At 47.1% G+C, this 12,551-nt stretch overlaps 2 protein-coding genes across 4 annotated transcripts in view; one reads left to right on the forward strand and one right to left on the reverse strand.

Moving 5' to 3' along the window:
* Positions 1-12,328, reverse strand: part of LOC129162496 (WAS/WASL-interacting protein family member 1) — a 46,439-nt gene extending 34,111 nt beyond the window's left edge. Inside the window, exons 1-2 of one of the 3 annotated variants that reach the window (XM_054738837.2) lie at positions 10,500-12,328; positions 1,257-3,089 (exon numbers count right to left, since the gene is read on the reverse strand). In XM_054738837.2, the coding sequence (XP_054594812.2) occupies positions 2,844-3,089; positions 10,500-10,688 (435 nt within the window). In that variant the 5' untranslated portion in view covers positions 10,689-12,328 and the 3' untranslated portion in view covers positions 1,257-2,843. Of the gene's footprint in view, positions 1-1,256; positions 3,090-5,876; positions 6,294-10,499 lie in introns of those variants that run through there. The other 2 variants (XM_070553565.1, XM_054738838.2) reach the window with 2 other exon arrangements.
* On the forward strand, positions 3,087-6,338 carry LOC129162497 (uncharacterized). Its single transcript, XM_070553566.1, has 3 exons — positions 3,087-4,256; positions 5,205-5,752; positions 6,123-6,338. Exons 1-3 carry the CDS (start codon positions 4,191-4,193, stop codon positions 6,334-6,336), a joined length of 828 nt encoding a protein of 275 aa, XP_070409667.1. The 5' UTR covers positions 3,087-4,190; the 3' UTR covers positions 6,337-6,338.
* Positions 12,329-12,551: the final 223 nt, after the last annotated feature.

Raw genomic sequence — 12,551 nt, forward strand, 5'->3', positions numbered from 1 at the left:
GCTTTCGCCCATGGGGCCTGGCCGGGCCCAGCCCGAACCGGATACATGGGCTCATCCAACTGTCGACCCACCACCCGCAGCAGGAACATGAAGAGTCCGGTGCAATGTGGATCGGGTGGTAGACCAAGGCGGGAGCCTTGGCGGTCCGATCCCTGGACAAGAAAACTAGTTTTTGGGACATGGAATGTCACCTCGCTGGCGGGGAAGGAGCAGGAGCTTGTGGCAGAGGTTGAGCGGTACCGGCTAGATATAGTCGGACTTACCTCGACACATAGCATTGGCTCTGGAACCCAAGTCCTTGAGAGGGGTTGGACACTCTCCTTTGCTGGAGTTGCTCCAGGTGAGAGGCGGAGGGCTGGGGTTGGCTTTTTGTTAGCCCCAAGACTCTCTGCCTGTGTGTTGGGGTTTACCCCGGGGGACGAGAGGGTAGCTTCCCTGCGCCTTTGGGTCAGGGAACGGGTTCTGACTGTTGTTTGTGCTTATGGGCCAAATATCAGTTCAGAGTACCCACCCTTTTTGGAGTCCCTGGGACGAGTGCTAGATAGTGCTCCATCAGGGGACTCCATTGTCCTGCTGGGGGACTTCAATGCTCACGTGGGCAATGACAGCTTGACCTGGAGGGGTGTGACTGGGAGGAACGGCCCGCCTGATCTGAACTCGAGTGGTGTTTCGTTATTGGACTTCTGTGCAAGCCGCAGTTTGGCCATAACAAACACCATGTTCGAACATAAGGATGCCCATCGGTACACTTGGTACCAGGGCAGCCTTGGTCGCAGGTCGATGATAGACTTTGTAGTCGTATCACCTGACCTGCAGCCGTATGTTTTGGACACCCGAGTGAAGAGAGGAGCGGAGCTGTCAACTGATCACCACCTGGTGGTGAGTTGGATCAGAAGGCAGGGGAAGATGCCGCGTAGACCTGGCAGACCTAAACGCATAGTGAGGGTCTGCTGGGAACGCCTGGCAGAAGAACCTGTTAAGACGGTCTTCAACTCCCACCTCCGGCAGAGCTTTGACCACGTCCCGAGAGCAGTGGGGGCATTGACTCCGAGTGGGCCTTGTTCCACTCTGCGATTGTTGAGGCGGCTGTTGCTAGCTGTGGTCGCAAGGTGACCGGTGCCAGTCATGGTGGCAACCCCCGTACCCGATGGTGGACACCAGAGGTTCAGGGAGCCGTCAGGCTGAAGAAGGAGGCCTACAGGGCGTGGCTGGTCTGTGGGTCTCCGGAGGCAGCAGACAGGTACCGGACAGCCAAGCGGGGTGCAGCAGTGGCTGTTGCCGAGGCAAAGTCTCGGGCGTGGGAGGAGTTTGGTGAGGCCATGGAGAAAGACTATCGATCGGCTCCAAAGAGGTTCTGGCAAACTGTCCGGCGCCTCAGGAGAGGAAGGCAGCAACTCGCTCACACTGTTTACAGTGGGGATGGGGAGCTGCTGACGTCAACCGGGGCTACAGTCGGATGGTGAAAGGAATACTTTGAGGAGCTTCTCAATCCCACCTATGCGCATTCAGAGGAGGAACTAGAGCCGGGAGACCTGGGGATGGAATGTCCAATCTCGGGGGCAGAAGTTGCTGAGGTAGTCAAATAACTACACAGCGGCGGAGCCCCGGCGGCGGATGAGGTTCGTCCTGGGTATCTGAAGGCTATGGATGTTGTAGGGCTGTCATGGTTGACACGTCTCTGCAACATTGTGTGGTCATCGGGGGCAGTTTCTGTGGAATGGCAGACCGGGGTGGTGGTCCCCTTCTTTAAGAAGGGTGACCTGAGGGTGTGTTCCAACTATAGGGGGATCACACTCCTCAGCCTCCCTGGAAAGGTCTACTCCAAGGTACTGGAGAGGAGGGTCCGATCGATAGTTCAATCTCAGATTGAGGAGGAGCAATGTGGTTTTCGTCCTGGCCGTGGAACTGTGGACCAGCTCTATACCCTTGCAAGGGTGATGGAGGGGGCATGGGAGTTTGCCCAAACAATCCACATGTGTTTTGAGGACTTGGAGAAGGCTTATGACCATGTCCACAGGGGCACCCTGTGGGGGACGCTCCAGGAGTATGGGGTGGGTGGCTTTCTGTTAAAGCCCATTCAGTCCCTTTACCAGAGGAGCGTGAGTTTTGTCTGCATAGCCGGTATTAAGTCGGACCTGTTCCCGGTGAGGGTTGGACTCCGCCAGGCTGCCCATTGTCACCGGTTCTGTTCCTTACTTTTATGGACAGAATTTCTAGGCGCAGCCGTGGTGTGGAGTATGTCGAGTTTGGTGGCAGGAGAATCTCGTCTCTGCTTGTTGCGGATGATGTGGTCCTCCTAGCTTCATCCAGCTCTGACCTTCAGCTCTTGCTGGGTAGGTTCGCGGCCAAGTGTGAAGTGGCTGGGATGAGGATCAGCACCTCCAAATCTGAGACCATGGTTCTCGACCGGAAAAGGGTGGCTTGCCAACTCCTGGTCGGGGGAAAGGTCCTACCTCAAGTAGAGGAGTTTAAGTATCTCGGGGTCTTGTTCACGAGTGAGGGTAGGAGGGATCGGGAGATCGACAGGCGGATTGGTTCAGCATCTGCAGTGATGTGGACGCTGAGCCGATCTGTAGTGGCGAAGAGGGAGCTGAGCCAGAAAGCCAGGCTCTCGATTTACCGGTCGATCTACGTCCCAATCCTCACCTATGGTCATGAGCTTTGGGTAATGACCGAAAGAACGAGATTGCGGATACAAGCGGCCGAAATAAGTTTCCTCCGTAGGGTGGCCGGGCTCAGCCTTAGAGATAGGGCTAGGAGCTCGGACATTCGGGGGGGACTCGGAGTAGAACCGCTGCTCCTCCGGATCGAAAGGAGCCAGTTGAGGTGGTTTGGGCATCTGGTCAGGATGCCTCCTGGACGCCTCCCCGGGGAGGTGTTTCGGGCATGTCGTGCCGGTAGGAGGCCCCTGGGTCGACCCAGGGCATGTTGGAGAGGTTACATCTCCAATCTGGTTCGGGAACGCCTTGGGGTCCTGCCGGAGGAGCTGGTGGAGAAGGCTGGGGAGAGGACGGTCTGGAGGTCCCTAGTTGGGATGCTGCCCCCGCGACTCGGACCCGGATAAGCGGAGGAAGGCAACGTCGACGACACTGAAATAATCCAAACAAAATCGTCAATTAATTTAATAAAATCTTTATCAACGTGGGACCAAGCTTGGCAAACAACATTTCAAAAAGAACTAATTATAACATAGGCGAAAAAATTGTAAGTAACAAAAATAGCATGTTATTAAATCCAGTGACTAATGAAGAAGTAAGAGAAGTTGTAAAAAAATTAATCAATAAAAGAACAACTGACTACGACAATTTAGACATAATAATAAAACATATAATTGCTGGGTTTCAGTCACGTGGTTAAAATGACGCACGGATTTTGGTTGGAGGGCAGGAAGTAAACAGCAGAGTACAGCTATGGAGGAAACCGCAGAAGAGAATCCTCATTGCATGTCTTTAGACTCAGTTTCGAAACAAAGGTACATGGATTTAACAAACAAATATGTTGGACGTGATCCGTATTTAATGAAAATGAGTGAGTTTACCCCAGAATTAACCGCTATGCCGAGAATAGAGTCTGTTGATATTACAAACCACCTGGTCCTTCAGACATCGTTCCACACTAAACAACAAATGAAAGCATATAAAAGTCTGGAGACATATAATTTTTTTGTTAGCGGGTGGGTCCACAATCTCGGTACTAAACGGCTCCGTGATGATTATCGTCTGGTATTCGCTAGGGTGAGTTCTTGTCTTTAGATTGATTTATACATAAATTTGTTAGCAGCTAGCCTAGCCTGCCAGACTCGTGCTCTTGTTTAATTCTACACAGAGAACTATCATTCTGTGTAGAATTAAACGGAGTATGAATCTGGCACGCTAGGCTAGTTAGCAGCTAGGAGGATTAACATCAACACGCAGTAACGATGTCATTAGCCTGACAGTCGTTGATGTTTCAATGTAAACCACTCACAAAGATCGAGTGAAACACCTCTGAAGACGTGGATTATTTCGAAGGAAGATGGTGAAGTTATTGCAGCTCATTGCAACTGCATGGCAGGGTAAGTGATCTATGTAGGCTGAGATTCTTGTTATGGCATTAGTGTTGTACATATAATATAGTGTTCTATTCACAGACTATCGGAGTCATTTTCTCATGTGGGGGCAGTCCTGTTCTCCATTGAAGCCGGGGTGAGAATGCAAGACTCTGCTTCTTCTACATCTGAGCAGTGCAAGTGGTTGATGCCATCACATGTTAAAAAGGTAACAATAATCAGAGAATGTCATTTCTGATCAATATGGAGGACTAGGCTAACTATGAGATGTAAATTATTAGGTTGTGCCCTGTTGTTAATGACTTTGCTCTGGCTCAGTTACAAGGACCTAATAATTTGTAGACAAGTTGATTACTTATTCTCGTCTATATTTTATTTTCCCAGAGATATTTGATATTAATCATGATTTTTTTTTTACTTCTTTTAAATTTTACTTGTACAAAATGCACAGAAGGCTCACGCTCTCACCCCATTATGAGGAGGAGGTTCATTTTTCAACTTGCCTACTCGATTACATTATCCCCTCTGGTGGAATATTCACAAACTTAGAGGAGCAAACACTTTGTGCATTTAATCAAATACCAAGACCTACTGTAAGTTTTCAAGAACCATTCAAGCATGAGATAGAAACGTCTGCTGACTTGTCACTTCTTGCCCCTAGTGAGTAGCAGCAAAAGCTTTGATTTCTTCTGCTGCTTTGTATAATCTCATGGCTCTGTCTGGATTTTTCCAAGTTCAATCCCTGACCTCTTGTCCACATAGTCTCTCCTCTTTGTAAACAATCTTTTATTGTCCTATAAAGGTTTTTGTTTTCTGGTTTGTATTCAGTTAAAAGTTATTTTGCTTGTGACATTTTAGTAAACCACAGCTTCTTTGTTGGGCAAAGAAGTAATACAGCCAAAATTCATTACCTGAATGCCTTGTTGGATCTCAGTCCTATAATAATGCTTTACCTGCAACGAGTGCCAGATTTGTTACAGCATTTAAGTGTGTTATAGACCCTAGAAGTGTGTAGGCTGGCCTGCCAGACTCCACCTATGTTTAATTCTACACAGAGTAGTACTTCTCTGTGTAGAATTAAACAGAGGTGGAGTCTGGCAGGCCAAGCTAAAAAAATTTGGACTTGATTACCTTATTTGGATTAAATTATTTTCAGATTCCTGCTGCCCCCGTTGCTATGATTGACTTCTCCTCAGCAAAGTCCAAGAAACTAAAGCTTGACCGTTCCATTGATGGCAGGACAACCGACAGCAAGCCTGTGAAATCGCTTCTGTGTCCAAGGGTGAAGAAGGGATCAGAAACCTATAACAGGTTTTTTGATGCCTTAAGTAAAAACTGTCCAAAGAGTGCAGCACTGATGGCACGGGAGCCATACTACAAAGAATTCATCCCCAAATCTAGTATGCTCCCTAAAACTGTTCTTGACTATAGAACTTCAGAAACTTTGCATTTACCACCCAAAGAGCTTGCAGAGCTGTGCCAGGAGTTCCAGTTTGAAGAGCTCACCCCGTCCCAAGTCCAGGCTGTAGAGACGGCTACCCGAGATCAGAGTGCAAGCAGGATTTTGTTTAGGCAGAGAGCTGGATGCATCACTGCATCAAAGATGAGAAGAGTTCTTAGAACCAGCCCCCAGCAACCCTCCAAGAGCTTGATCATGGCTATATGCTACCCAGAAGCATATAGGTTCACCACAGATGCCACAAGGTATTTAGGGTTGGATTCAGGGTAAGCTGTAAGATCTGTCCACATTGAGAACTTTATGTAAAAAATAAATAAAAAAAAATGTTTTATGAAGTTGGAGAATCCAGACCACAACAAAACAGCAATCTACATTCTGCCTTTATATTAGGCCTTTTTTTATTCATAACAGATTTTCACCCTTTTCTTGATTCTTAATATGGACAGTAATAAACTGTTAAAACTATTTGTAGTTTTGTATCTATAGGTTTATACAGGAGTAGGACTCTGTGTAGGGGTTAGGATAATGACAAATTCTAAAAATGTAAGTGATTCTATTCATCCAGTAATAAATATTTATTTTCTTTTTCACGATTTGCATATGTACTGTTTGCAGTTATGGATGCCAACATGAATCACAGGCCAGAGGAGCGTATGAGAAGCTAATGGGTCGGGAGCATGCAGGCTTTTCTTGTGTGAACAGTGGTCTCTGGCTGAACCCCAGGTGGCCATATATGGGCTCCTCCCCAGATGGTGTAGTCACTTGTGACTGCCATGGAACTGGCATCTGTGAAATTAAGGTAATATTACAATCAATGTTGAAGCCATAAACCCAGACTCTTCTCATAAGACTTACTGAGCTGAGAAAAAAAAGTGAAATAGCATATTAAATTATTCACATGTCTTTATCACTTTAATTTTAGTGTCCACACTCTGAGCAAGATGAGCCCAGTCTGCGATTGTGTGCTGATATGGGGTTTTGACGATCGTCAGACACTTTTTCAAACGTGAATAACTTTGGATAGGAAGGTGCTAGAGACTTGAAACCAAGTCCTACCCCCCGTCTAATGGGTCTGGCTTTCGATTGGTGGCATCGGTTTGGCTCTATGACCTTCCGGTCCGGAGATAGGGTTAGGGTTAGGTTGAGTAAAGGGTTAGGGTTAGGTGTAAATTATTTATCTCGTCGACTCCCCCTGGTTAGGTCTTTTTAAGAAAAGAAAGGGTCTCCGTTTAGGAGACCCTTTGTGCACTGGCACTCCTGGCGTTTAGTCCACACATGCATGCCTAGGTGGCCCCCACCCATGTGCACACAGCTCCACACTGTACTGAGTCTTAAAATAGATGATTTTTATGAATCCTTCTGACATTCCCTTCCTTCAAATAATTAGCATTAGTCTTGCTTCTTTTAGCTTTTTAGGTTGCTCCCATCCCATTTGGCTACGCGTTTCGACTCTTTTTTAGTCTTCATCAGGCCATAGAACTCTGAGGTAAGTATTTGTTCTTATTCCTCTTTTTCCCTTTTCGCAACATCTTAATTTAGATTGGCACCCCTTAATCTGATCTTTCCTTCCATGTGTGTGGCTTGCTTGCTTCCATCTGTGTGGCTTGTTTATATACAAGAGGCAGTCCTAAGTCCCGCCTCTTACGGAACTTAGGTCCCGCCTCTTACGGAACTTCCAGGTATGTGGCTTAAATGTGAATTCTGAGGGTTCAAGGTTTTTAAGGTAAGGGTAAGAGTTCAGGGTCAGGGTTAGAAGGAATTGTAGGGCTTAAAAAAAAAAAAAAACGGTCTGGGTCTCAAGAACTGCAAGCAAAAGTGAGGGCACCCCAGCAGCAAGGTGGACAGGCTGCGGGAGGCCGCTGGCAGGTTAGGTCTTTTTAAGAAAAGAAAGGGTCTCTGTTTAGGAGACCCTTTGTGCACTGGCACTCCTGGCGTTTAGTCCACACATGCATGCCTAGGTGGCCCCCACCCATGTGCACACAGCTCCACACTGTACTGAGTCTTAAAATAGATGATTTTTATGAATCCTTCTGACATTCCCTTCCTTCAAATAATTAGCATTAGTCTTGCTTCTTTTAGCTTTTTAGGTTGCTCCCATCCCATTTGGCTACGCGTTTCGAGGGTTAGGGTTAGGGTTAGGGTTAGGAGTTGAAGAAAAGAAAGACCCAGTCGCCTACGGCGACTGGGGCTTTGTGCACAGACTCTCCTGCACTTAGTCCACCGGTGCAGATCTATCCCTCATTCAAACCTGTGGGAACAAGTGTGTCCAATCTGTAGATCCAGAGCCGTTCAGCTCTTTTCCGTTGTTTTGTGGACCAGTTTGGATCTGACTGTAGGATCGTGGCTGTGATGGCTTGCCAGCCATGTTCAATAAAGTGTTTGACTACTGGTCGCTGTGTGTTATGGCTTTTTGTAATGTTGTGTCTGTGTTGTGTGAAGCGTGTTAAAATGCTATTTCCTGTTTCTCCCACATATCTCATTTTACAGATTTTGCACTGAATTAAATACACACAGTTTTTGGTTTTAGGGTTACCTGCTTGTGTGATGGGATAAACGGTTTTGTTAAACCTGTTTTGTATCCAGCGCAGTTGGTTAAAAAATCACTTTGACCTTTGACCTTAGGTTGTTGTAGGGGTCTCAGCTTGGCCTGAACCAGAAAATCTTTCAGGTTTTGGTTCCGTCTGTAGGCCGCAATTACCCTGTGATTTTGCAGTAAGTTAGTCTCTGATTGGAATTTAGAAAAGTTTTGTTTGATTTTATGAATTAGTTTTCCTGCCGAGGGAGAATAAGTGGTGACCAAAGGCAATAATGGTGATGTGTCCTTGGGTCTGGACTCCAAGTAGGAAGCTTTACATGTTTTCAGAAATGCTCTAGAATATCCTCTTAAGGATAGTGCTGAAAACAGTATCCGAGTGGCTTCCTTGAAGTCGCTTTCCTGAGTGCAGATTCTGTGGAAGCGAAGTAGCTGGGATTTAATAAGACCCGCATATGTGTGCTTTGGATGGTAACTGGTTTTAAAAAGCAATGCGTGTGTGTCCGTAGGTTTAAAACAAACCTTTATGTCAAGTTTGTGTGTGGAGCTGAAATTTGGGCCTTTAAAGGTTGTGGTGTCTAAAAAATCAACTGATTTAGCATTAGTGGATGATTTCAGCTTTATGGATGGGTTATGTGTGTTTAGCGTGTTTAGAAATAGTTGAAAGTCTTCCTCCGAGTGAGTCCAGACCCCCCAGATGTCATCTAGATATCTGTAATAATAAAGTGGTTTCTTTACACATTTGTTTAATGCCTCCGTCTCCCATTGTGCCATGAAGATATTTGCATACGCTGGAGCAAACTTCTTCCCCATCGCTGTTCCCTTAATTTGCAGGTAGAATTGGCCATCAAATTCAAAATCATTCCTTCTCAGATTAATTTGTAATAGCTGGAGTAGCTCCTTGTCTGGCCTTCTGCTGTTGGGGTGTTTAAGGAGAATTTGTTTGACTGCATTAATGCCTTCGGTTATGTCAATATTTGTATATAAGCTGTCTATATCCATGGTGAATAGAATGGAGTTGTCTGGCAGGATGATTTGTTTGATCTTGTTTATAAAGTCATACGTGTCCTTGATGTAACTGTCGTGTGTTATTGATAGGGGATTTAAATAGTGATCGATGAATTCTGCTGTTTGATATGTTTCACTGTTGCAGTCAGACACGATGGGTCTACCCGGTGGGATCTCATGGGGTTTACTCCATTTTGCTGGTTCCTTGTGGATCTTCGGTAACAGATAGAACCTTCTGGCTCTTGGTTCCGAAGAGCCTTTAAGATATCTGCGCTGTTTTGCATTAATAAACCTTTTCTCATACAAAGAGTCAATGATTTTAGTCACCATGGGGATGGTCTCTGGATAAATGGGTTTGTCTAGTTTATTGTAATAGGTGGTGTCCAGCAGTTGTCTTTTACCTTCCCAGAGATATTGTGCCCTGTCCATGATGACAATAGAGCTCCCCTTATCAGCCGGCTTGATAATAATGTTCTTGTTGCCTGTTAATTCCTTGAGTGCTTTGGTTTCGTTAATACTCAAGTTAGGTTTGGACTTGTTCATGTAAAATGTTTTGTTGAAATAACCAAGATCCTCCTCAATAAGTGAGTTAACTTCTGGCGGCAAAGTGCCAGCAGGGGGCGCCCATTCTGATTCTGGCATGAAAGGTTTTGGTTTACCTGTTTTAGCTGTACCATCTTCCTTAAAATGAACAGCTAATTTGATTCTCCTATGGTATTTTTGTAAATCATGTCTGATCTGCAGCATTGTGTCATTGTTTTTAGCTTTGCTGTGAGAGGGGATGAAGGTTAAACCCCTGTTTAACAAAGAACGCTGTGCGTCAGACAGTACAAAAGATCTGGACAAATTACAAACATTGTTATTAACAATGCTTCTATGCCCTTCCTGTCCTGGTAGGCTATCAGGGCTGCCTATTTTAACCAGGCAGACCAGAGGTCCCACATCCTGGCAGCCGTGAATCTGGTCCAATGGACCTTGTCTGGTTTAACCCTGAAAAAGGCAGCGTCCTGGGCAGGGATGAACCTGTTGAGCTGAGAGATGTGAATATTGAGATGTGTGAGCATGGCTTGCTCCCTGTGTGATAAGGAGGGAGAAAAGTTCACCACAGGAACAAAGATCTCAGCATTAGGACATTTAAGTTTGGCTACTTTAAGGGCAGTTTGCATTTCCTTAACCAAAGCCCTTTTGTCCTTCTGTGTTCTGTTGCTGATACCAAATGAGAGGACCAGTCTCTCTACCTGCTCCATTTGCCCAGATTTGAGGAACAGGCTGGTCACATGTCTCCACTTGGCTCCCGGAAAACTGTCCACCTGGATGTCGTTGCTACAGTCCCCTGTCACAGGTAGGTGTGCAACATTCGAGTCCCCCAGAACCACATATTTTTTTCTCTGGTTAAGTGACCAGTCTCGTGATTTTTTACCAGTGTTTGTGTGTCTGGTTGTGGCATTTACCTGAGATGAAGGTGATTTATCAGACTCGGTGGGGGTGGTGGCGGTGGCTGCGGTGAGCGGTGGGTGAGTCGTTTGCTGGAAGGAAAGTTGCCTCTGTGTGCTCTTTTCCATCCGGCGACGGAGGGCGACAGGCGTAGGTTCCAGCAGTGGTGGAGCAGAAGCAGCAGGTAGTGGGTGTGAGCGCATCATTGCTTCATAAGCAAGGAATTCGTCTATGATGGTCTGTTCCTCTGCTGTCACGCCGCGGGTCGAGGCGGAGACTCCATCACGACTGAAGGGGAGGATCCTGTTGTCCTCTGCGTGTACGTTTCCTCCTGGCTGGATGATTTCCACTGCCTTTGGGGAAGAGCCGGCGTCTGTGGAGTGCTGCGTGCCTGGGGTGATGGTGTGGGTGGTGCCGCTACAGCTGGAAAGAGGGGACGGCTGCTGTGTCGTTCCTCGTTGGATGCTGCAGGTGACCAGTCCCCTCTGGATGGTTCCGTCATCGTTGCCACTGTTGTCCTGTGGGGTGGTGGTGAAGGTGGGGGGGCCGGAAGAGGAGATTGTGATCTCACGGAGCCCCTGGGAGCGTAGGGAGAGGATGCATAAACGGAAAGTTCATCCTCACTCTGCCCCCTGTGTTGTTGGGAGTGCGGAGGGGGCGTGGTCTGCGTGGAGGACTCAAGAACAGATGTACGTTCATCAGGTTCACCATTTTCCGATGAGGGAGTTGCTGGTTCTTGTGAGTCCTTTTTCTCATCCGACATCAGGAAGACCTGCACCTCTTCCACCGATTCTGGTCTGAAACGTCTCCCCAAGTTCCTTCTGGCCCATTTAGTGGCTATTTCTAATGGAGCCAGTAGGTTTCCCCCAAGATCTTGCAAAGTGCGTTTTTCTGACTCCATCTGATCTTGGTAGTGTTGTCTAAGGATCAGCATGGTGGTGTAGGCCCACGATCTCGCATTACCATCTATTAATGTGGAAGTTCTAGTGGATGGGGCCGCAGGTTGAATAATCGTGGCCAAGTACGCAGTTATATTTTGGATACCAGGTGGATTATTGTCCTTGTCCGACATTTTCAAATGATGTGCCGCTTTAAGAAGTCTGTGCATGGTTCTGACCTTTATTGTGAAGTCTGGGTCATCAGATCTTTGTGGTGCCTCTGACCGGTTTCGGGTCTGTGCGCCCTGCTGCGCGTACTGTCCCTGTGGGGGTCGCCGAGCGCGTTTCTTTTGTCGGTTCCAACCTCGGGGTCCTTGGTTCTGGTACCGCTTATTGAAGCCCCTACTGTGGCTCCTGGAGGGTTGGAATGGACGCTGGGGGTAAGAGGGACCCTACCTGGCGGCTGACGCGTAAGACTTGCGTCTCTGGGGGTACCGCTGGGGGTACTGCGACTGCCAGCTGCGGTCCTGTTGATAGCGAGGCCGTCGTTGCTGGGGAGTGTGGCGTCGTTGGAAACGTCCTCTATTCTGCTGGTGCCACTGAACGTCCCGTCGTCTTCCCCCTCGGTAGCGAACCTGTGTCCAGCCCGACTCCTCCTCCATCTCATCCGGTGGGAAATAGTCCCACGTCATTCCGGAGATGTCCGGTAGTTAAAAAACAGGTGCTAAACTAACTAACTGTGTAGCTAACTATCTAAAAAAACAAGTGGAATTAAATGAAAGAACCGAAAAACTGCGGCTTAAAATGTTGGCAACTGGCCATTTATTGAACAAACGTGAAAAAGTTAACTGGAACAAAGAAACAAAATATTTACAAAAAACAAGCTCAACGCTACGTTTCGACTCCTCAATGAGTCTTCATCAGGCTAAGAGCTTGTAAAAGCGCATAGAACCTTCTCTTGTCGTTGAAGCTCGGTCCAGAATGGTTGTCCCGTTCTGTTTCTGACCGGTTTCATCTAGCGCATACCAGTTAACAAGCATCAATTGGCTCTATTAGCACCTGTACTTGTGTCCAATCAAATTGGACCAATCCAGAGCGCCGCGGGAGTGGTAGGACCATATTTAGAGTTCCGGTCCATACTCCCCCTAGTGTCCAAGAGAGCGCCTGGCACTTTTCACTAACAAGATTACA

The sequence above is a fragment of the Nothobranchius furzeri genome, chromosome 7, assembly GCF_043380555.1.
Source record: "Nothobranchius furzeri strain GRZ-AD chromosome 7, NfurGRZ-RIMD1, whole genome shotgun sequence".
Taxonomy (NCBI): Eukaryota; Metazoa; Chordata; class Actinopteri; order Cyprinodontiformes; family Nothobranchiidae; genus Nothobranchius; species Nothobranchius furzeri.